The sequence below is a fragment of the Erpetoichthys calabaricus genome, chromosome 5, assembly GCF_900747795.2.
Source record: "Erpetoichthys calabaricus chromosome 5, fErpCal1.3, whole genome shotgun sequence".
In the NCBI taxonomy this organism is placed as follows: domain Eukaryota; kingdom Metazoa; phylum Chordata; class Cladistia; order Polypteriformes; family Polypteridae; genus Erpetoichthys; species Erpetoichthys calabaricus.
This window is the reverse complement of record NC_041398.2, coordinates 246,273,898-246,299,502: the sequence shown is the minus strand read 5'-3', so window position 1 is coordinate 246,299,502 and position 25,605 is coordinate 246,273,898. Positions and strand designations below refer to the sequence as shown.

Below are 25,605 nucleotides of genomic sequence, written 5' to 3'. Positions count from 1 at the left end.
CATTTGCTCCAGGGGGTGCTGTACAGTGGCTGACCCGATGCTCTGACCCCAAGGGGTATGAGAAAAATAACAAGAAATTGTATACAGTAATCCCTCCTCCATCGCGGGGGTTGCGTTCCAGAGCCACCCGCAAAATAAGAAAATCCGCGAAGTAGAAACCATATGTTTATATGGTTATTTTATATTGTCATGCTTGGGTCACAGATTTGCGCAGAAACACAGGAGGTTGTAGAGAGACAGGAACGTTATTCAAACACTGCAAACAAACATTTGTCTCTTTTTCAAAAGTTTAAACTGTGCTCCATGACAAGACAGAGATGACAGTTCTGTTTCACAATTAAAAGAATGCAAACATATCTTCCTCTTCAAAGGAGTGCGTGTCAGGAGCACAGAATGTCACATAGATAGAGAAAACAATCTCTAGCAAACAAATCAATAGGGCTGTTTGGCTTTTAAGTATGCGAAGCACCGCGGCACAAAGCTGTTGAAGGCGGCAAATCACACCCCCTCCGTCAGGAGCAGAGAAAGAAAGACAGAGAGAGACAGAGTTTATTTTTCAATCAAAAATCAATACGTGCCCTTCGAGCTTTTAAGTATGCAAAGCACTGTGCAGCATGTCGTTTCAGGAAGCAGCTGCACAAAAGATAGCAACGTGAAGATAATCTTTCAGCATTTTTAGACGAGCGTCTGTATCGTCTAGGTGTGCGAACAGCCCCCCTGCTCAATCCCCCTACGTCAGGATCACAGAAAGTCAGCGCAAGAGAGAGAGAGAGAAAAGTAAGCAATCTAGCTTCTCAGCCATCTGCCAATAGCGTCCCTTGTATGAAATCAACTGGGCAAACCAACTGAGGAAGCATGTACCAGAAATTAAAAGACCCACTGTCCGCAGAAATCCACGAACCAGCAAAAAATCTGCGATATATATTTAAATATGCTTACATATAAAATCCGCGATGGAGTGAAGCCGCGAAAGGCGAAGCGCGATATAGCGAGGGATCACTGTAATTGTACATGAAGTCAGTAGACGGATTGGGAGAGCATGGGGGGTCATGAGGTCGCTAGAAAAGGGTGTGTGGCGCTCCCGATATCTGCAAAAGGATGAAGGTCCAAGTCTTTAGAGTCCTGGTGCTTCCTGTTTGTGAGACATGGACGCTATCCAGTGACCTGAGACGAAGACTGGACTCCTTCATGTGTGTCTCTTCAGAGGGTCCTTGGGTCCTGCTGGTTTGACTTTGTGTTGCTCACGGAGTCCCGGATGAGGCACATGACCTGCATTGTGAGGGAGCGTCAGTTATAGCACTACAGCCATGTGGCACCATTACCCGAGGGTGATCCGGCTCATAAGATCCTCATTGTTGGGGACCCGAGTGGCTGGACCAGGCCAAGGGGTCGCCCATGTAACACCTCGCTGCAGGAGATAGAGGGTCATTTTCCAGAGGGTGGGACTGGACTGCGTGTCTGCCTGGGGGGTTGCCAACCGGGATCCCGAGTTGTTTCATCGTGTAGTAAGTGTGGCAATGCACTGTACCAGTGCCTGCTCCCAACCTTGACCTGACCTGTACGTGAAGCCCAGGAAAAATGAAATCTACAGATCGTTAATTATAGGGGGCAACGTCATTTTCTCAATTTGCCGATGTGACATACGAGGTTTATCCATAGTTATTCTGCTGCCCCCACCATGCCTCACTGAGGGACTGGTGCTCTCGGGATGATAGGAAGCGCTGGGTTTGCGCCACACATGGTATGTCCCGTGTTATCCAAAAAAGTTCAATTTTAGTCTCATCTGACCAGAGGACCTTCTTCCATGTGTTTGGGGAGTCCACCCAATGCTGTTGGGCAAACATCCAGTCGTGATTTCTGATCTTTTTCTTTAAGTGATGGCTTGTATAAGGCAAACAAATAAATAAATAAAATAAGTCATCCCCTTCATATGTTTCACTATCTCTAGAACCACTATCTACCCTGTGGCCAAAGTCCATTTAGATTGAATTAGATAAGGCTTTGGCCTTCAGACTCTGTGGGTTCAGATTCCACTACTGACACTGTGTGACCCTGAGCAGGTCACTTCACATCACCTGCCTGAGCGCCAGTTGGGAAAAAACAAAGAAATGTCACCTGCTGTACCTCACATGCCGTAAGTCACCTTGGATGAAGACATCAAGTATGTGAATGACAAAGTGGCAGGTGTGCCATGTGACCTCATGCCTCTACAAAGTCCACGCTGCACTGCTCTGCATCTGCCAGCTTCTTCTCCATATGTGTTAATAGATAGCACAGGCCGCCATCTTTATTAATCCCGTGGGGAAATTCACAAGCAAGGGTGGGCTTCTGCACACGTAGGCTTAGCTCTGACACAATCACGGCTAAGGTGCTGCTGCTACTGCTTATGGACTACTATGGATTACAATGGACGCACATAAATTCTGTATGGAATCTTCTGTATGCAATTCATCGCATTGCCCAAAGTTCAAACCTGCACATTCAGAAGTGGCATCGGAGTTTATCAATCATACCAGCTCTGAGGCTAAGGTACCCGGAAGGTTGCCGGTTTGAATCTCCATTACTGCCAAAGGGGATCCTACTCTGCTGGGCCCTCGAGCGAGGCCCTTAACCTGCAATTGCTCCAGAGGGTGCTGTATGATGGCTGACCCTATGCTATGACCCCCAGGGGTATGCGAAAAATAACAAGAAATTGTATAAGGCAAAAAAAAAGAATAAATAAATAAATAAAGTAAGTCACCCCCTTCATATTTTCCACTATCTCTAGAACCACTATCTACCCTGTGGCCAAAGTCCATTTAGATTAAATTAGATAAGGCTTTGGCCTTCAGACTCTGTGGGTTCAGATCCCACTACTGACTGTGTGATCCTGAGCAGGTCACTTCACATCACCTGTCTGAGTTCCAGTTGGGAAAAACCAAAGAAATGCCACCTGCTGTACCTCACATGGTGTAAGTCACCTTGGATGAAGACGTCAGGCACGTGAATGACAAAGTGGCAGGTGTGGCATGTGACCTCGTGCCTCTACAAAGTCCACGCTGCACTTCTCTGCGTCTACCAGCTTCTGATGTTGGTTTCTGGATACCAACACAGATCTTTAGCTGCAGAGCTGGCATGAATGATAAACTCCGATGCCACTTCCGAATGTGCGGATTTTTAAAAGAGAGCTTTGGGCAACTCCAGAGATCAAGGCAGACATATCACATACAGAAGATTCTGCACAGAATTTACGTCTGCCCAAAAGCAGCAGCAGCACCTTTGCTGTGATTGTGTCAGAGCTAAGCATACATGTGCAGAAGCCCACCCATGCTTGTGAATTTCCTCAAGGGATTAATAAAGATCTATGGTGAGCTGGCGCCCTGCCCGAAGTTTGTTTCCTGCCTTGTGCCCTGTGTTGGCTGGGATTGGCTCCAGCAGACCCCCGTGACCCTGTAGTTAGGATATAGCGGGTTGGATAATGGATGGATGGATGGATTAATAAAGATGGCGGCCTGTGTTAACACATTTGGAGAAGAAGCTGGCAGAGCAGTGCAGCCTGGACTTTGTAGAGCCACGAGATCACATGGGACACCCGTCACTTTGTCATTCACGTGCCTGACATCTTCATCCAAGGTGACTTACAGCATGTGAGGCACAGCAGGTGGCATTTCTTTGGTTTTTCCGACTGGAGCTCAGGCAGGTGAAGTGAAGTGACCTGCTCGGGGTGACACATTTCAGCAGAAGTCGGATAGCAAATGACGGGGTGCACATGTAGTCTGAAGATTCAGCGGGTATTGAGACCCCCTTCATCTTCTGCTCACTTTGTGGGGTTGTAGATTTCAACTGAAATGCTTACATTTGCCCTTTTTTTTTGCCCATCAATCTCCACACAATAACCCATCATGACAAAGTGACAACACGTGACCAGAAAGGTTAGCAAATGTATTAGAAATCAAAAACTGAAACCTCTCATCTCTAGAAGTATTCAGACTATGCCCAGAGCCGGCCCTAGTGATGGCAACATTTCTGATTTCAGGCTAAGCGTCCCGATAAATAACCGAATAATATCGACGTGTCCCGCTTTAAACAGGCTGCCCATCCGATGAAACACGACTGACTCTGTCGACACGACACAATAGAAACACCAAGCATCGGACAGAAGAGGGCTGAGCAGCCTACCTGCATGTGCACCACGTACCGTAGTCTTTGCCCTTGGATATCTGCAGGATCCTCCCAGACGTTGAGTTTTTGCTGCTCAAGTCCAAGCAAAGTATGACAAGACTGGTGTTGGAGTCCACTTGATGCTGATCGACCACACACCTAAAATGAGCAGAAAACGTGACATGTGAATCAATCAAAATAGTCCGTGTTTGACTTTGAAATGCCATCATTGTTGGACCAGACAAGGCGTACATTGAGCAGCTGCTCTCCTGTTCATTTTTGTTGAAAATCAAAATGTAAATTTAGTGGTAGACAATGACACGCTCTCATTAGTTGTTTCCATGATCTTCTACAATGATATTTAAAACGTTCTGTCGTGTCCGCGCGTCATTCAGCCTTGACCACGCCCCTCCACACTGCTCGCCCAATCAATACTCCTACTGTGCACATCTGTCCCACCACGTGACACTGTCAGCGCTGGCTAGGCAAAAAAGCAAACCATCTGTTCAAGAATGTTGAATTTTAGATCGCGACAGAAAAACAGCACCAAGAGAATGACGTCAAAATAAAAGAAAACAAATAAAAAGGAGCTGCAAATAATAAAAATCAAGAACAAGAGAATCGTCCAATAAACGACAAAGAGAAAAATATCCCAAACAATATGCACACACTGCGGTGGGTTGGCACCCTGCCCGGGATTGGTCCCTGCCTTGTGTCCTGTGTTGGCTGGGATTGGCTCCAGCAGACCCCCGTGACCCTGTGTTCAGATTCAGCGGGTTGGAAAATGGATGGATGGATATGCACACAGAAATGCAAAAAAAACAGCATTTATAGAATGTAAGTTAGAGGGTAAAGAAACACATAATATTGTTTTTGACAAGGCGTTAATGTAATTTAATGTTTTATTTATGTTTATTACGTGTTACTTTTACTATGTTTTATTATTCATTGGTATTTAAAATAGACAGTTGTACTCAAGTAACCGATTTTTTGTCTATAATAACTAAGGACCAACCCGTCTTCCTCCTGCACCCCACATACTCTTTTATAAACCATCTCTTTATCTGATGGAAAGGACGCCATGACATCTTTACAGAGGCTCAGCCACAAGCGCGAGCCCCCCGGGGGTTGGCGAGTGAAGTGAACAGGGTTTGTTAGAATTTTTAATTAAAAAACGGTACCATCAAGTCAATGTCAAAAACCAATACCTGGACATCCCAGACCCTCTGCTGTATTCAAGAATGAAAAGCCTCTCTTCTTGTAAGAGAAAGACAGGAAAGTCGTAGGTGACGTGGAGCAGATGGAGTCTCCATGGGCTGCAAAGTCAGGTCAGAGAGTAAATAAGAATACAAATCAAAATAAGGTCAGGCACCGATTTACAGCCGACCGGGTTCAGGGGCCTCATGCATAACGCTGTGCGTAGAATTCACACTAAAACATGGCGTACAGACAAAGCAGAAATGTGCGTATGCACAATAAAATCCAGATGCATAAATCTGTGCGTACGCCAGCTTCCACATTCTTCCGTTACATAAATCCCAGTCAGCGTGAAAAGTAACGCACGTGCACGCGACTGCTGTCCCGCCCCAACTCCTCCCAGAATTACGCCTCTTTGAATATGCAAATCAGTATATATAGCCCTAAAGCTCAGTGTTCTGTGAAAAGACAATGGCAAATTTCACGGGGGAAAATAGAAGAATTTCAGCGAATACCAAGTGGAGGCAAAGAAAAACGCACTATTTGTTGGTTTAAACAGCGATATAAACAACAAAAGGAAGTTGATCGAGTGACATAGCGTGTCGGAGAAACTCGAAAGCTCAAGTTCACAAAGTCGCACAGTGCCCGAAATAAATAGGAAGTGGTCAGATATCAAAGTCGCTGTGAAAAGGCGAGTCGTAGCCCACCGTCTGACTGTCATATGAAAGCTCATTAGGGTACAGAGGAAAAAAAAATAGGCACACAGTCGGAAAAAAACACGAAATGTCAACTTTGATCTCGAAATTTCCACTTTAATCACGTAGTTTATTTTGTCATTAAAGTAGAACATCATAAACTTCACCTTAAAATCGTTTAATTTACTAGTTTCCCAAATCCCACTGTAACTAAAGTAGCACGTTAAATGCTTTGTTTTGTATTTGATCTTCTATGTGCTCTGCGTGTGTGAATCACTACCTGCTTCCAGGCTTTCTCTTCCTCTGACTGGACACAGAATCCATTACATTCGTGATATTACAGCTCTCTGAATAATTAAAATACTGAGATGTATACGTGATATCAGTTTCACGACGATAGGAGTTAAAGCATGTTATTAAACATGGGAACACGGTGGCGCAGTGATTGTTCATGTCTCACGCAAGATGATTGCCCGCACGTGCGCGACCTTCGATTAAATACTTTATTGCAGAAGTACTGTCTCTTTCAAATGTACTAACCTCCAATTCTTGTCCTTACTTTTCTTTCTCCAAATACCCAATCGCCACACAATCAGCTCTGTAATAGATGTTAAGCCATCTTTGAGCTGAGAACGCTGATTCTTCAAAACTTTTAAGGAACATTGAAATATCTTCGTAGTACATGTTTAATTATTCTATCCATCAATCCTTCCAGTGTCGCGTCAGCACCAGCAAGAATACAGCACGAGATAGGAACAATCCGTGAACGGAGCGCCAGCTCCTCACTACTGCTGTGGCACCGCGCCCTCACATGTTTAATTATTAACAATATAGATTATTTAAATGAAGTTAAAGTTTTATCTGTATAATATAATAAACATATTTTGCTGCATTTCATCTTAAAAATTATATTGTCATCATATGTAAATACGCGCTTTATAAAGTGGCTCAGGTTGTACAATATTATAACTGTAGTGAAGGTTTACAGTGAGGTGATTGTACTTATAAGTCCAAACAGTTCTACAAGGAGCACTTGATGGACTGATTGAGTGCGTTTAGAGTTCTTGGGATGAAACTGTTTGTGAACCGCGAGGTCCGTACAGGAAGCGTTTGCCATATGGGAGCAGTTCAATAGACAGCATGGCTGAGGCAGCGTGTGCTTGATGCTGTATACTGATAATTCTCTTTCCAATCAACTGCTGTAGATCTGTGATTCACACTCAGATACAGTGATATAAATACTGAGAGTGGTGCAGTGAGAGGAATATAGAAAAAGATGATCCGCTGTGGCAACACCTAACGGGAGCAGCTGAAAGAAGAAAAAGAAGAAGAAGAAGAAGGTGCAGTGAGAGTAACAATGCTAAAGCAGTTATGGTATTTGGAATAGTTTGACCATTCTGTGGACCATTCTATTGTTACAGGTTAATTACAATGAGATGCATTAAACTAATAAACAAATGCGGTTAATTTCAGTATATTTATAAAGCCGCGTCAGGGATGTGGATCTAAAAAAGAAAGGGACTGGAACAGTAGCACTGCTTTGACGCTGGGTGCTGTCAGTTTGCAAAATAGAGAGGAGAACTTGCATACAACAGGGTTGGAGCTACCGTGGAAATGTGTGTGGCTTTACACCAAGTATAGGTTTTATACATCACAATTTGAGCGTGGAAACGGGCTTACGCAACATTTTTGTGCGTACGCACCGTTTATACATGAGGCCCCTGGTGATTCGTATCAGTGACTTGCAGTGAGGTTCATGGCTGGTGATTCCTTCAGAGTCAGATTTACAAATATATGAACCCAAAAGAGCAGCTTATTGACTATTCAACTGGCAGCATGCACACTGACTACTGGTTATGTTTCATATCTCATCAGCATTCTTTACACGCACACATCGGTAAGGCGCATATTTGGCTAAGAAAGAACGTTACATTTATAGCGGTGAGAGACAGCAGAGAGAGCGCATTTGCTCCTCACCCTCCATGTGTTCTAAATTTGCTGTTGCAATTCCACAATTCACACTCATTCAATACAAATGAAAGTATAGAGAGGTGTACAGAAAAAAAGGATTTCAATTTTAACCTAAATTGACGAATTTAGTTGTTTGTAAAAGCTTTTAATTCTGATGCTTTAATTAATTTTAATAGACTGTTCAACAAAAGGATAACAAGAAAAACAAGAGTATTTTATTCATCCATCATCTAACCCGCTATATCCTAACACAGGGTCATGGGGGTCTGCTGGAGCCAATCCCAGCCAGCACAGGGCGCAAGGCAGGAACAAACCCTGGGCAGGGCGCCAACCCACGGTAGGGCACACACACCCACATACACACACTAGGGACAATTTAGGATTCTAATGCACCTCCACTGTGGGAGGAAACCCACGCAGACATGGGGAGAACATGCAAACTCCACGCAGGGAGGACCTGGGAAACGAACCCAGGTCTCCTTACTGCGCTACCACTGTGCCACCGTGCAAGTCAAGTCAAGTTGGGGAGCATGCACTGGTACAGCGTGTTGTCGCACCCACTACATGGAGAAACAACTCGGGATCCCGGTTGGCAACACCCCAGGCAGACACTCGGTCCAGTCCCACCCTCTGGAAATGACCCTCTATCTGCCGCAGCTAGGTGTTACGTGGGCAACCCCTTGGCCTGGTCCAGCCACTCGGATTCCCAACAATGAGAATCTTACGAGCCGGATCACCCTCTGGGAAATGCACCACTTGGCCGTAGTGCCGTAATTGACGCTCCCTCACAATGCAGGTTGTGTGCCTCATTCTGGACTCCATGAGCAACACAAAGTCAAACCAACGGTACCCAAGGATTTTCCAGAGAGACACACATGAAGGAGTCCAGCCTTTGTCTCAGGTCACTGGATAGCGTCCATGTCTCACAAACAGGAAGCACAAGGACTCTAAAAACTTGGACCTTCATCCTTTTGCTGAGATCGGGAGCACCACACACCCCTTATGAGTGACCTCATGACCTCCTATGCTCTCCCAATCCGTCTACTGACTTCATAGGAAGAGTCACCAGAGACGTGAATGTCACTGCCGAGGTAAGTAAACCTCTCAACGAGGTCGGCACTCTCTCCGCAGACAGACACACTGCTGATGGCCGTGCCCAAGAGGTCACTAAAGGCCTGGATGTTGGTTTTTATCCAGGACACTCGCAAGCTCAGACACTCGGGACCCCTCACTCAGTCTCTCGAGAGCCCCGATCAGAGCCTTCATTGACTCTGCGAAGATCACAGCATCGTCAGCAAAGTCAAGATCCGTGAATCTTTCTTCACCAACAGATGCCCCACAGCCGCTGGACCCCACGACCTTGCCCAACACCCAGTCCATGCCGGCATTGAACAGAGTAGGAGCAGAACACACTGCTGATGAACCCCAGAATCAACTGGGAAAAACACAGAGGGTCCTGCCTCCACTCTGCACAGCACTCACAGTACCAGTGGACAGGCCGGCCATGATATCCAGCAACCTCGAGGGGATCCCGCGAACCCTCAGGATGTCCCACAGGGCAGCTCGATCAACTGAGTCGAATGCTTTGCGAAAATCGACAAAGGCTGCAAAGAAACTCTGCCGATATTCGTGTTTGTGCTCCATGAGAACCCTTAGTGCCAGGATGCAGTCGATGGTAGACTTCTTAGGCGTAAAACCAGACTGTTCCGGTCACTGGTAGGTGAGCAAGTGATCACGGATCCTATTGAGGACGACCCTAGCAAGGACCTTACCCGGCACCAACAGCAGTGTTATCCCCCTGTAGTTGTTGCAATCCAGGCGACCACCCTTCCCTCTCCAGATAGGGATGACAAGTCCCGTTTTCCAGTCAGTTGGGATGATGCCAGTCTCCCAAATGGAAGCAAAGATTGCTTGCAATGCCAGGAGGACAGCCTTACCACCAGCCTGGAGAAGTTCACCACGGATACCACAGATCCCTGCAGCCTTCCCTACCCTCAGCTGGTTCACCAACTGTGCCATCTCAGTGAGACTGGGGGGTTCACAGCTAATTGGAGGATCAGACTCAAGAACCGTGGACCCAGAGATGTCCAGCGTCCTAGCGGAGGATCAGCTTTGAACAACTGCTCAAAGTAGCCAGCCCAGCGGGTCACAACTGCAGTGTCATCCGTAAGGACCGTTCCATCAGCCGCCCTGACTGCGAGTCCCCGAGGAACAGATTTAGATGTGCGTAATGCTTCGATTCCTCTGTAAGCAGGACGTGGGTCGCTAGACCACAGATGGTGTGTCATCCTCTCACAGAGTCCTCTAACAAACACTTCCTTATCTGCCCTCGCAGCCGTCCTTCTTAGTTCCCGGTACAGACCAGAGTTGCCATTGAGCCGTGTGCTGCGATTCCTCTTGATGATATCCAAGGTGCCCTGCGAGATGAAACACCTCCTTCTGGGAACACCGGTAACACCAACACAACCCTCAGCAACCTTCAGGGTCTTGTCACAGAAGATCTCCCACATCACATTAGGATCGGAAAGTCGTACCCAAATCTGAAAGTTCCTCACACAAACTGTGTGCAAACTCATTAGAAACAGCCTGGTCCTGGAGATTGGCCATGTCCAGGCTCATTTTCCAAGTAGGTGGTAACCTACAGGACCTAAGCTGGATCTTCAGAGTAGCAACAACAAGTCTATGGTCAGAATTCACAAACTGGGCACTTCTGTAGACCCTGCAGTTTTGCAAGAGCCTCTAGCGTCTGCCCACAAGGATTTGATCGATCTCCTTCACTGCACCACCAGTACTGGAGTACCAAGTCCAATGATGCGGTTCAGGGCACTGGAACCAGGATCCAGCGATTCACAGTTCCTGACCTTTTGCAAAGTCAAGGAACATGGAGCCGCTTTCACCACGGTCACCACACCCATTGGGACAGAGACAATCCTCATAGCCAGCCCTGTCAGTGCCAGTGGTTGCATTGAAGTCACCCATGACCAGAGGAGTGTCACCATGTGGGCACCCATCAACCACCGAGCGAAGCTGCGAATAAAATGTCTCCCTCGCCGAGACATCACTCACCGTGGTCGGAGCAGACACTGAGACAACAGACAAGGCACCCAGAGAGTGCCGTAATCTGAGTCTCGTTGAATGGAGTGACATCGGACACCATCGGAAGAAGCCAATCCGCTACAGCAACAGCTACTCTCCAAGTGTGACAACCGTCAGAGTGACCAAACCAATAAAAGGTGTTTCCACCTACAGAGATCTGGCCAGTCCCCGGTCTGCGCACCTCAGAGAGTGCCACCACTGAAACGCGGAGTTTACGCAGCTCCTCCGACGGCAGAGGAAGATGATCATCTTGCCGCAGAGACAAGACGTTCCATGCGCCCACCCGTATGGGCCGCCTCAAGTTGGGACCAGTGTGCTGCCGTGCAGCGGGCGAAGCCTCAGACCTATTGGCTCTCCAACGGTTTCGACTCTTCTGGGGATGGGGCTCCCGAAGGGCTTTCCCACATCCCCTTCATGATGCGAGCAGCCTTCCTATGGGCGACTGCAGTAGAGCTACTCCCGCGGAGAGCAAAAAGGAGGAGAGCATTCTGTCATCTCGGAGCTTTGTGAAGTTTTTTTTTACGGTGGCTGGAGTGCCAATCCTGCCACCAACCCCTATGATTTCCCAGCAAGTTGGAGGACCGCTTGCAGGGCCGGAAGCAGTTTAACATCATACCCAGGACAGAGTATTTTATTTAAGGTTAAAATCAAGTTTTTAAATATTGGATTTTTTTTTTCTTAGTCTGATCCCATTTTATATAAAATTGAAAACCGTTTCTGGTCTTACCTTTATTTGTAAATGAAGTCCATGCGCCTGTCCTTCTCCACTTTCTTTTTAAAGTCCTTATTTTCCTTTCGTTTTAAAAGTCTCTCCGCCTCAATGGAGATTATCGCCAAGAAGAACAGCAGCAACGAGCACCTGTTGGGCTCACATGCACCCCCTTAGGTGCCACACGGTACTGTCTGCCTCACCTTGTGCCTTCTCACTGCGGTTTTAGCGAGACTAAATATGTCACCCACATTCATTAAAGATATTACCCAGACTGTGGACAGTCCGTGTGTATAATAAACGCGTCTGCACACATTATATTGGCGACATACAGAGAGACAGCGACTGGCATGCGCCAACTGCACACATCAACCCGTCAGTGTGTGAGGAGAGCGCAGTCCGAGGGGAGATGAGGCTCGTCGCTTCAGCACCTCGCGTTTCTCCCCTGTATATGAACAGGAAATGCGCCAATTCAGCGATTTTGACTATAAAAATGATCAAAATTATTGGAATCATACAAAAAACAAATTTATAGTACAGACCAGTGGACACATTTATGTTATCATTACTTATTTTTTTTACTTTTCATGCCTCCCCTGCCTTCCCTTACGGCACGTCCCTGATTAGTACTCATAGTCGAGGGCCATGAGAAAAAGAAAACAACAGCCAGAACCGGACACAGTTAAAAAATCTATTGCTGTTATTATTATTATTTCACAGGGTCTCATATATTTTCTTACTCTTGGAGGACCCTTTAAGGTTTGTTAAGCTCTCACCACCTTCCCTTACACCCGTGTTTCTCAACCTTTATGGTCTTGTCACACTAAGTTGAGTAGCAGCAACTGCAAACCGATCCCTTGGTGAAACAAGTTAGAAATGGGGAAACACCAGACAACGGTGACGATTGTTTAGGCGACCCATGTGACCCACTCGCAAACCAATGATGGCAGCCCACCGGTGCTTGAGAAAGACTGCGGCTTCTGATTCATGAAGATTAGTTTGTGCTCCTTCATACCCGCAGCAACAGTACGCATACCGGTGACCCTCATCAGACTCACGGTGGCGCAGTTGCAATGATCTGTACACTTTGTGACAGACATACGGCCAAATGGCCCCTTAAATCAGCTCACGACTGTAGTAGCAGAAGACATACTGTCACGTGTACAGTGAGATTGTCAAGCAACATGCGACTTATCACCACCATGACACTCCTTACCCCGTTTTCCATACTACTTGTGCATCATGAAACCTTGTGGGAAAAACATTTAGAAATTGATATGAAAGGTGCAATATATGTGATAGATAGATAGATAGATAGATAGATAGATAGATAGATAGATAGATAGATAGATAGATAGATAGATAGATAGATAGATAGATAGATAGATAGATAGATAGATGTGTAAGGCACTATATGATAGATAGATACTTTATTAATCCCAAGGGGAAATTCAAAGATATGTAATAGATAGATAAATAGATAGATAGTGTAAGGTGCTATATAAGTAACAGATAGGTAGATACATATGTAAGGCATTATTTACACAACAGATAGATATATAAGGCGCTCTATATGTAATAGATAGATAGATAGATAGATAGATAGATAGATAGATAGATAGATAGATAGATAGATAGATAGATAGATAGATAGATAGATAGATAGATAGATAGGCCAACTCATCCCATAGATGCTTAAGTTTGTAGGCCAAGTCAACATCTTGATCTCCCTGTCACGTTCCTCACCGTGTTTGCAGTGTGGTAGGGCTCATTATTCTGCTGACAGAGGCCCATCAGGGAATGCTGCTGCCATTAAGGGGTGTATCTGGTCTACAGCAATTTTTAGGTAGGTGATAACATGTCAAAGGAACATCCACATGAATGGCAGGACCCAAGGTTTCCCAGCAGGACTTTGCCCAGAGCACCACACTGCCTCTGCCAGCTTGCCTACTTCTGATTGTGCACCCTGCAGCCATCTCTTCCCCAGGTACTGTAAATGAGGCTCACACACCCAGCCGTCCACATCATGCAAAAGAAAATGTTATTTATCAGACCAGGCCACCTACTTCTATTACTTGGTGGTCCAGTTCTGAAACTCACATGCCTATTGTGGGCACTTTAAGTGGTGGACAGGTCAGCTTGGGCACTCTGACTGGTCTGTGGCTACAAAGCAGGGTGCAATGCACTTTGTGTCCTGACACTTTTCTCTCACGGTCAGCATGATGTTTTTCAGCAACTTGTACTACAGTAGCTCTTCTGTGGGATCCTACCAAATGGGCTGACCTTTGCTGTCCATGCACATCAATAAGCTTTGAGTACCCATGACCCTGTCGCTGGTCCACCGGTTGTCCTTCCTTTGCCCACTTTTGGTAGGTACTAACTACCACATACTGGAAACACCTCACTAAACCTGCTATTTTGGAGACATTCTGACCCAGTGGTCTCACCATCACAATGGGGTCCTTGTCACTGCTGCTCAGATCCTCACACTTGCCCATTTTTCCTCCTTCCAACACATCATCTTCGAGAACTGACTGGTCATGTGCTGCCTAATATGTGCCAGCCCTTGACAGGTGCCACTGTGACAAGAAAATCAACGTGATTCACTTCAGCTGGCAGTGGTTTGAATGGTGTTGCTGATTGGGGTAATCTGTTTATAGACAGAGGGTGAGTCTTATTAATATTTATTTTCATTATTGTTATTGATGTTATTGTTGTAGCCAAAGTAAACGGTCAAACAGTCTCCATGTTTCTGCCTCTTGAGCCCAGGCAGGTGGACCGACTCCTTCAGAGTCCTCAATTCATCAGCACCAAAAATGACCAGTCTGGCTTTCAGTAAAATGTTTGATCCACTAGAGGGCGACACTGCCAAGTGAAAGAAAGAAAGAAAGAAAGAAAGAAAGAAAGAAAGAAAGAAAGAAAGAAAGAAAGAAAGAAAGAAAGAAAGGCTGTGTACGTCCATAATCCTGTGGCACAGTCACCAGCAAGTTAAATAGACTCTTGATGGGTCACTGGGTCAATGTTAGGGGCTGAACAGTAAAGCTTTGTGCTTTCCAACACATGGCACATCTTCATAATACTGTATGTCTCTTCTACGCTGATCCTTTTTGCACATTTTTTTCCATAGTCTTACAAAGCTGTCCCTTCCAGGTGAAATGGCGCACTCTGTGCCACCCAGCGAGTTGTGACAAGAATGGTAAAAGACCCCTTTCCAGTTTATAGGACAATGCCATCTCCCCTAGGAGCAAATTCTGACTAACATTTTATTCTTATATGACATTTTGCCATAGAAGGCAGTATGGGGGCTCAGTGTGTAATGCTGTTGCCATCTCATGCCATCCCACATCCTGGGTTTGACTTAGAACAGGGGTCTGGCAAGTGGCAGCTGTTATGAACTAGACAGTCCCTAAGCCAGCGATTCTTAACCTTTGTTTGAGTCATGGACCCCTTTAAGAATCTGATGAAAGCTGTGGACCCCCCCCTTCCCCAGAAATATTCACATAAACACAACTTTGTATGCAATGAATAGAATGTACTTTAATTATCAAGATTTGATTGTCTCATACAAATATGACTTACACAAAGTATTACTGAACTTTAAAGTAAACACTCCTTCTTTATGCAAAAATTAATGGCTGCTCATTCTAATTATGAAATACAATCCTCTTGTGCAAATTAAAACAGATCTACTACTGCTACGTTTTCTACTACCGTTATTTCTACTACTACTACATCCACTCTCTTGTTATCTACTTTATTTCAATGAGAAGGTTGTTCTTGTTTGCCTTGAAGAAGAATATGAAACTGTGGAGTGGTCTTCGATGAGGTGACACTCCTATCAGCTTGGACTTAGCACTTTGCTCTTATGGAGTGGCACAAGATGGCGGTCATACAGAGAATGATGACACATGTCTAAATGGTAAACGCGGGCCAGTAGCAAGTCAAGAGGCGCCTAGTTGTTGGCGCTGTAAGCAGTTGGCAGGGTGCGCTTTCTTTCATTTCTTTCAATGGGAAACTGTTGATTGGGACAAGGGGGAGGGCTGTATGGTGAACGCTATTTTTCTTGCCATTATTTTTCTCACAAGTATGTAACTCATGCATTAGGCTTGGGTGAGGAAAATACGAAAAAAATAACAGCAAGAGACACAACATGCGAGAAAAATCACGTGAGAAAAGAATCAAGAGTACCGGGCTGTATAGTGAATATAAATGTTCATTTTTATCTGACCCTCACGGACCCCCTGAAACCCATCCATGGACCCCCTAAGTGTCCACGGACCTCAGGTTAAGAACCCCTGCCCTAAGCACAAAAACACCTGCAATGGCTCCAAATGCCCACTAGAGGGGGAATAACTGTCAAACCCCTGCCAGTTACAAAAAGGCCTGTGAAGAGTCTTTACAAAATGACAAGCTCAGTTAACAAGCATAAGTTCTGAGGAGCGCAAAGGCACAGAAGGCAATGCCGTCAAAAGGCCGTCCTAAAAGCGGACAAAGTGGCAAAGTCAAAACAGGAGCCAAAGGTCACAGCAGCACAGAATGGCACTGGAGGATGTCACCGACTCCAATGAACCGCAAGGGACTGCAGCATTTCCTCATCCTTTATAGTGCTGAAGGCAGGTGGCACCACCTCTTGGGGGACCACCCACAAAACACAGAGAACATAAAGGAAGATAAATAGATATGTGGAAAATAAAAGACTAACAGTATTAACATAAACCAAGAAACCAAAAATGAACAAAAAAAAAAAAAGACATACAAATTTGAACAGCAGCCGGGGAGGACCGCTGGCTGAGATACCACAGCAGCCAATTGAGCTGCCAGCTTCACATCACCAACTCCTCCTTTGTGGGCAGCTCACTTCAGCTTTTCATTCATTTCTCATTTTCTAGTTTTCTCAGAGTTGGTACGTCCCGCTCTTGACTCCTGTCAGCCCTCCTAATGGACAGATTTGAAAATGCACACTCGTGTGTCTGGATGATATGTACCTTGCCATCTATATATACATATATATATATATATATATATATATATATATATATATATATATATATATATACAGTGAAAATCGTTTAACACGAAACTGAGGGGACTGAAATATTTTTTTCATGTTAAAAGAATTTCATGTTAAAGGATATTACAAAAAAAAAAAAAAGATGCAGTATATTCAACAAAATTAAGTTTATTAGAGTACATTTTATTTACATAGATATGTATATATGCATGTATTTAATAAAAATGGGAGCATTCTGAGATCTCGCTTGTTTGAACCAAACAAGTAAAGCCGTCTCTAAATCCTCATGCTTGGCCGTTCTCATCCATTTTCGCTCTGGCTCAAACTTACTCCGTTCAAACATTTCCGTAATTTGCTCTCTTTTTTTTAATTACTGTATTGTTGATAATGTAGAGATAGCAATATCAAAATCTTTACAGATTTCCGTTTTCGTCTTCTATTTTTGATCAACAGTCTTAAGAAGCTCCATCTTCATTTTAAGCGAAATAGCAGTTTGCTTTCCCCCTGAGCTCTTTGCCATTGTGCTCGTAAAAAAAATTCTTCTAAAATAGAAAAAAAAAAACGCGAACCAAACTCACTGATTTTTACTCACACTGCGATGTACTCGTCACCGAATTCCAAAGCTAACTGATGAGAGATGAGATGTTTTTGTGTGGCGTTTGTAGGGGTGGAGGGTGAAAGTAGCTTAGATAAACAAAATTGGCTCGTGTCACAGGCTATTCCGAGGGTATTTTAAAGCCAAGTTAGCCTCCTTTCTACGAAACATGTGAAACCACCTCTCTTTCATTTCACACCCCTCTTAAATCTCGCCTGCGCGGCTGGTGTTTTCCGTATTTTGTTCTTTCCCAGAAGGGAAATCTTTTCGTGTTAAGCGATTTTCGTTTCGTGTTAAGAGAAAAAAATGCATGAAAATACATAGTAGTTTGTCGGGACCGTTGTATTATTTCGTGTTAAGCGATATTTCATCTTAAGCGTTTTCGCGTTAAACGTATTTCACTGTATGTATATATATATACACACATACATATATATACACATATACATATCCAACTGTCTGTCTGTCTGTTCCCTTTTTACAAGAGAACTACTTAACGGATTTACATACATACATATATATATATTGTGATAAACCCGGCCACAGACAGACACCAAATGTCCCGAATATACACACGTTTATTAATCTCAATGATTAAACAGGGGTGGCACGGTGGTGCAGTGGTAGCGCTGCTGCATCGCAGTAAGGAGACCTGGGTTCACTTTCCAGGTCCTCCCTGCGTGGAGTTTGCATGTTCTCCCCATGTTGGAAAGCACAAAGCTTTACTGTTCAGCCCCTAACATTGACCCGGTGACCCATCAAGAGTCTATTTAACTTGCTGGTGACTGTGCCACAGTATTATGGACTTACACAGCGTTTCTTTCTTTCTTTCTTTCTTTCTTTCTTTCTTTCTTTCTTTCTTTCTTTCTTTCTTTCTTTCTTTCTTTCTTTCTTTCTTTCTTTCTTTCTTTCTTTCACTTGGCAGTGTCGCCCTCTAGTGGATCAGACATTTTACTGAAAGCCAGACTGGTCATTTTTGCTGCTGATGAATTGAGGACTCTGAAGGAGTCGGTCCACCTGCCTGGATTTGGGGATTGGCGATCCTAAATTGTCCCCAGTGTGTGCTTGGTGTGTGTGTGTGTGTGTGTGTGTGCGCCCTGCAAACCAGAAAAAGAAAATCTGAGCAAATCACACCAGTCATAGCATCTTTACAATGGTTACCCGTGGCATTTAGAATTGACTAGTGGTGCATAAAGCCATAAATAATCCGCCCCTTATTATATTTTGGAGTGATTTTCCCCCCAACACTCCAAGTCATAATCTCAGATCTTCTAATGGTGGTCTGCTTATAATTCCAAGAGCCAAACTTAAAATAAGTGGTGAGGTGGCCTTTAGCTGATAGGCACCAAAAATCTGGAATACGTGGGGTAAACCAGGCTCATACTGAGGAACATTTGAGAAAAAAACAAAAAACTGCTAAAACCAACTTTTTACTTTGGCTTTTTCATAGCAACACTCTTAATAGAATATAAAGGCATAGAAATATCACAGTCTTCAGGGATTTACAATCTTTACTAACAGATAGATAGATAGATAGATAGATAGATAGATAGATAGATAGATAGATAGATAGATAGATAGATAGATAGATAGATAGATGAAAGGCACTATATAATAGATAGATATATATGTGAAAGGCACTATATGATAGATAGATAGATAGATAGATAGATGAAAGGCACTATATAATAGATAGATATATATGTGAAAGGCACTATATGATAGATAGATAGATAGATAGAAGGCACTATATAATAGATAGATATATATGTGAAAGGCACTATATGATAGATAGATAGATAGATAGATAGATAGATAGATAGATAGATAGATAGATAGATAGATAAAGGCACTGTAGGGCCTGCAAGAGGTGCCCATTATTGTCAAGGGACTCCCCTCAGCACTATAAAAGGCTGAGGAAGACTCATAGTCCCTTGCGGTTCATTGTGAATGTGCCAGGATGTTGATGAGCTCTCCTGAGTCTTTGCTCCTTATATCTTTGAGATTAATGGAGTTTGGACCGTTTTTGTTCTGTTTTTCCATCATTCTTTGATTTGTTTATTGGGACTTGTTTGCCTCTGGATTGCCTTTGCAGGCAACCCCTTTGGTATTTTGTGCCCCTCTGAGATTATTTTGTGCCTCAGAGTAATTTTTTGTAATAATACATTTTTTATTTATAAAGATTGTTTGTTGCCCTTTTTGTGACAACCCTGGGTATGGATAGATAAATGGACAGATAGAAGTGAAAGGCACTATATGATAGATAGATAGATAGATAGATAGATAGATAGATAGATAGATAGATAGATAGATAGATAGATAGATAGATAGATAGATAGATAGATAGGGAAATGAAATCTGTACTTTTCTGTGTTTTCTTTCCTGGCTCTTCTGTGGTTGGCGTTTTGTGCCACCGTCACCACCTGATCAAACTCCTCTGCTGTCACCTGTGATGCTGGAATGAAGGCGGGTGCCCCAGCTCTCCACGAGACTCACTGCATCAAATCCTCTCAGACAAATCCTGGAAATGACGAGGAGTGATTTCATCACGTTTATGTTAGGTAGAATGCCAAGTGGGGGCTCGTTGGTCTTTTGGCTTCACTTGAGTTCCTGCTGTCTGAGCTTATTGTCAAACTCGTCATATGATATTGTATATAAGGACTCTACTCTTCTACTAATTATATTTTTGTTTTATAAGATTGTATGGATGTATTTATTTTAATTTTTTTGTTACTATAATGCTGCTGTCGTACTGAATATTTTTGTTTGAACTAAATGGAGTTTTACTGTTGTGTTTTTTTTTCAGTTGTCTGGTATTTTGTATATTTTCTAATTTGGTGACAGGCTGACATCATTCTGTAATGTCACGCACCTGCGCATGTGGACAGCTACCTTAAGGGCGCTCGTAATTGTAATTCCCTGCCATTCCACAGGTGGGCACTGTGCATTGATGCTCTTTTTCTTGCTCCTCCGCAGACCAGAAGATTGACGCCTTTAGCACCGATGATGTCACTTCCTGTGTTTATCCACCTGGACCCGCCTCTTCCGCCCAGAAGTATTCAGAAGCTTCACCATCTTCCATCAGTCTCTTTTAAGATGCCCGCTTTTTCAATGCCATTTGTTTAACCTGTATTTGTTTTTTTCTTCTATTTAATTATACAGAGTTTGCCTTCGGGTGTCTCGGTCTCTCTTACATTAAGAAGGATGTTTCCTGGAGCTGAAATTAACACGTTATAAAACTTTAATAACATCTTTCCTAATTAACATTAACATTAACTGCTATCCTTGTTCACCACTGCTGTTTTTCTTTTCAAAGTGAGTTTTCAATTTGCTGCTTGTGGTCTCAATCCGTGGGGCGGCATGGTGGCACAGTGGGTAGCGCTGCTGCCTCACAGTTAGGAGACCTGGGTTCTCCCCGTGTCTGCGTGGGTTTCCTCCGGGCGCTCCGGTTTCCTCCCACAGTCCAAAGACATGCAGGTTAGGTGGACTGGCAATTTTAAATTGGCCCTAGTGTGTGTGTGGGTGTGTTTGTGTGTGTCCTGCGGTGGGTTGGCACCCTGCCTGGGATTGGTTCCTGCCTTGTGCCCCGTGTTGGCTGGGATTGGCTCCAGCAGACCCCCATGACCCTGTGTTTGGATTCAGCAGGTTGGATAATGGATGGAGGGATGGATGGATAATGGATGGATGGTCTCACTCCGCTTCCTGCTGTTTAATATCTGGGCACAGATTCCCAAATACTCAGAAAAACATTCTGAAAAAACTTCGTAATTAGTAAGGATGGCATTAATTCCGTTTGGTGTGTTAAGAGTTTTAGGTTGGAAGAGGTGATGGAGACGGAGAACACTCCACCTTTTAAACTGTAATGTATGTGGCACTCTATATATAGCGCCCTGCATGGTATCTCATAAAGTATCCCACCTGGCCTCCTGTATGGACTCGTGTACAGTATCGTCCCCAAGTCCTCCAGCGTAGCACCATCCATAGAACCACACAAAGATTCCCACACAGCATTCTATTTTTTATGTGAAACAGCACGTCATAGATCCCCCCCATCCATTAACTCACTCCGTGTCCTCGCCAGTCCCCTGCAGAGTAAAACTCATAGCGTAACACACCAACCCCTTCACAGGGTCCTACTCAGCATCACATTCAAGAGCCTCTGTAGGATCCCATGCTGTAGGGTGTCCTCCAAAATGCCCTTGTCACACACACGTGTGCTTCAGTGCGTGATGACTTGCAGTTCAACCCCGAGTCACAGGTGGGCGCTGCCACCTAACGTCTCTCCTCTCCTTCCCTCTGCTGATCTGGAGATTTTCCGGCCAACGACACATGACATCACTTTCCATATTCGGATGTCCGATCCCGCCCCTTCTGCCTCAACGATCTCATAACCGCAGTCTGGTCGGGGACTCTCGTCTGTAAAGATGTCCTTTTTTTGTTTTGTCAAATATTGAAATATAAGGAGATCACCATTTGGCACCCCCAACCGTTTACTTTTGCTTGTGTTTTCTTATTACAGCCTACGCTGCCTGTCTTATAGGTGTAAAGGGTCCCTAGTAGGAGTATCTTAATAAGTGTCTGTGTATCTGTGTGTCCACCTCGATGCTATGTCTCTGTCATTCCAACAGATGGCTCATCACAAACATTTTCTTATGACTAGGAGTCCCAAGGCACACAGGTCGCAAAAACACTTTCAGTAATGTCCACTAGAGGGGGAAAATACCGCCAAACACCAGCTAGAGGAGCAGGCAAACACAGAAACTTCACAAAAGTACAAAAGCTTTTGTTCTTCACAAAAATGTTCTGTCACACAGTGAAGCTCTGTAGGGCATAACATGGCAAAATGGAGTTGCCTAAAAACATGAGACAATCCAAAGCAAACACAATTCCAATCTCAAGGCTGGCTGAGTCAAAAAACAGAGCACAAGGGTCAAAAATCCAGAGATATCAGAAAAGCACACAAGCACAGGAAAAGCACGAGAACTTGCCCAAAACTCACTAGCATATTCAAATGAAGCACCAGGAACTGTAGGAGACCCTCCGGATTTATAGGGTGGAGGGCAGTTCCTTGGGGTGATCGGCAGGTAGTCCCACCTCTTGGGGGACCACCCGCAAAACACATGGAAATTAACCAAGACATTGATACATAGACAAAATGAAAAGCAAAGAATACAAATGATAAACACAAGCAACATTCATGTAAATGCAAGAATCAAAAATGAACAAAAAGGACATGAAACAGCAATCTGAACCCTGGTCACAGGTGGAACTGAAACATGACACATTTGTAGTAATAAAATGCATTGCATTTGTCATTCCAACCGATGGCACATCACAAACATTAATACAGTTTTTATGAATCCCATACCAAATAGCAGATAACATAGACTAATGCATTGCATTTGTCATTCCAACTGATGGCGCATAACAAACATTAACACTGCTTTTATGAATCACGTACCAAATGGCATATAACACAGACATTTGCATTCCTTGTGTCATTCCAACAGATGGCGCATCACAAACATTAATACAGTTTTTTATGAATCCCATACCAAATAGCAGATAACAGAGACTAATGCATTGCATTTGTCATTAAAAACAGATGGTGCATCACAAACATTAATACAATTTTCATGAATCCCATACCAAATAGCAGATACCAGAGACTAATGCATTGCATTTGTCATTCCAACAGATGATGCATCACAAACATTAACAGAGTTTTTATGAATCCCATACCATGTGATATATAATCCAGGCATATGCATTGCATCTGTAATTCCAACAGATGGCGCATCACAAGCATTTGTAGTAATTAAATGCATTGAATTTGTCATTTCAACAGGAGGCACATCGCAAACATTAACACTGCTTTTCTGAATCCCATACCAAATGCTATATAACAAAGACATAAGCAGTGCACTTGTAATTCCAACAGATGACGCATGACAAAACTTTTTAGTAATAAAATGCATTGCATTTGTCATTCCAACAGATGGCACATCAGAAACATTTGTAGCAATTCATTTTATTAGTACATGTACCATCTGTTGGAATGTCAAATGCAACGCATATTTTTATTACATGCATTAGACATTCCAGTAGATGGTGCACTGCAAAAGTTAATAATTAGGTCTACGTTAATTAGGTTTCAAACCCACCCAATACGTACCTCATTAAATTTACTGAAAATCACTTTTTGTTTTTTTAGATTAAAATCTTACTTACCTGCCTGGATTGTGAAGTCCATGTGCAAATATTTCAGGGGGCTGATTGGTGCTGTTGAAGTAGGGGTTACTCCGTGGGATAGAATATGGCGCACTGCAGCATTCTGTGTCAACGTCTACGCGCAGGACAGACCCTGTAAAATCACTGAACGACAAGACAGGGAGAAGAATTAGAAAAGCACAGACGGAATAACGGTCTTAATTTAGTTTGATAAAGATTAATTTAATAATGCAGTACAGGCATGCTTAGAGAGAAGGACGCACGGCGGCGTGGTGGTTAGTGCCACGGCATCACAGCTCTGACCAGTTCAAATGTGTGATGTGGTGTTGCTGTTCTCCTAGCTGCTCCGGTCTTGAAGGACCAGATTGTTTTATATCTACAACAACACGATTGCCTCACCTGACTTTGATCACCTTGTTGTTTTCAATGTGCTGCTCACCACGTCCAAGGCAACCCTTCATGGTCACAGATTACTCATCTTCTAAAGGCTACTTCAAGCATGCTAATACACCGTCTCACAAAGCCAACTGGTCTCATGAAGATGACAAAGGAAGGGATGAGGAGGAACAGGAGATTTGCAGCTGACACATCAGCAGATAGCGTGTGATGTGATCACGTCAACTTCTTCTTCCTCGTCCATGAAGGGTCTATGTGCTTGATCAATCTTCTTCTGCACTTCCTCCCCGGTCAGACCCTTTTCCATCACATCTTCTTCTGCTTTCTCCATCCAGCTCCACTTTGGACTCCCTCCCTTTCTTTTCCCCTGGACTTCCATTCCCATCAGTCTTTTGCCCACATCATTCCTTGTCTCTCCTCATCACATGTCCATACCACCTCACCCTACTTTCCTGTACTTTCTTAGACGTCTTCTCCCACTTTTGATTGTTTCATCTCTTATTCTGCCCTTTGTTGTAACTCTACACATCCATCTCCACATCCACATTTCTGGCACGGCCAACTTCTTCTCCTGTGCCCCCTTTACTACCCATGTCTCATCTTCATATAGCATTGCTGGTCTTACCACTGGCTTACAGACCTGACCTTTCACCTCACAGTGCATCACCTCAAAAGGAATGTCCCTAACATCTTGTAGACTCTGTGCCACAAAGAACTGAGCCCGTTTTTAAGGAGGTCCTACACAGTAGTAGTGCTGTGTTCCCAAGAATTTGCTCAGGGAGTGGACGTACAGTAACTTGCTTACCTTAATCCGTCCATCTCTTCCATGTCATCAAGAGTGATCATCCCATCACCAAGGAAAATATGCAGGAAGCCATCCGGGCCAAAGAGCAGCTGTCCACCCAGGTGCTTTCTGTGCAGCTCCGCTACCTCCAGCAGCACTCTCATCGTTCTTTGATCCACCTGGTTGACATTTTTTCTAACACAAAGGAATGCAGAGAGGAATTTAGGAGGCTTTAGCAATCAAAGGAGCACACATGTCAAGCAGAGAACTTTGTTGATCTTTCTAATAAAACTGATCAGGGCGGGGATTCTTAAAAAGGAAAGAGCACAGTGAGGGGACGGGCAGGAATGGAGAAACTCCGACAGTCACAGGACGTCAGAGGGATCTATCTATCTATCTATAGTATCTTTCATTTCTATGTATCTATCCATTATAAAGTGCCTTTGACACTATTTATCTATTATATAGTGCCTTTCATACTATCTATTACATATATAGCACCTTACATCTCCATCTACCTATCTATCTTTTACATATATAGTGTCTTACATATCTATCTATCTATCTATTATATAATGCCTTTCAAACTTTCTATATATCCATTTATAGTGCCTTTGACACTATCTATCCATCTATTATATACTGTATTGCCTTCTATTTCTATCTGTCTATTATACAGTGCCTTTCATTTCTATCTATCCATCCATCCATTATCCAACCCGCTATATCCTAACTACAGGGTCATGGGGGTCTGCTGGAGCAAATCCCAGCCCACCACAG

The 25,605-nt window shown here is 43.9% G+C and overlaps 1 protein-coding gene across 1 annotated transcript in view; it reads right to left on the bottom strand.

Moving 5' to 3' along the window:
* hhip (hedgehog interacting protein) overlaps positions 1-25,605 on the bottom strand; it is a 206,521-nt gene that overhangs the window by 90,456 nt on the left and 90,460 nt on the right. The window contains exons 6-8 of the mRNA XM_028802729.2: positions 24,847-25,020; positions 23,646-23,789; positions 4,178-4,299 (exon numbers count right to left, since the gene is read on the bottom strand). Coding sequence (XP_028658562.2) covers positions 4,178-4,299; positions 23,646-23,789; positions 24,847-25,020 — 440 coding nt within the window. The remainder of the gene's footprint in view (positions 1-4,177; positions 4,300-23,645; positions 23,790-24,846; positions 25,021-25,605) is intronic.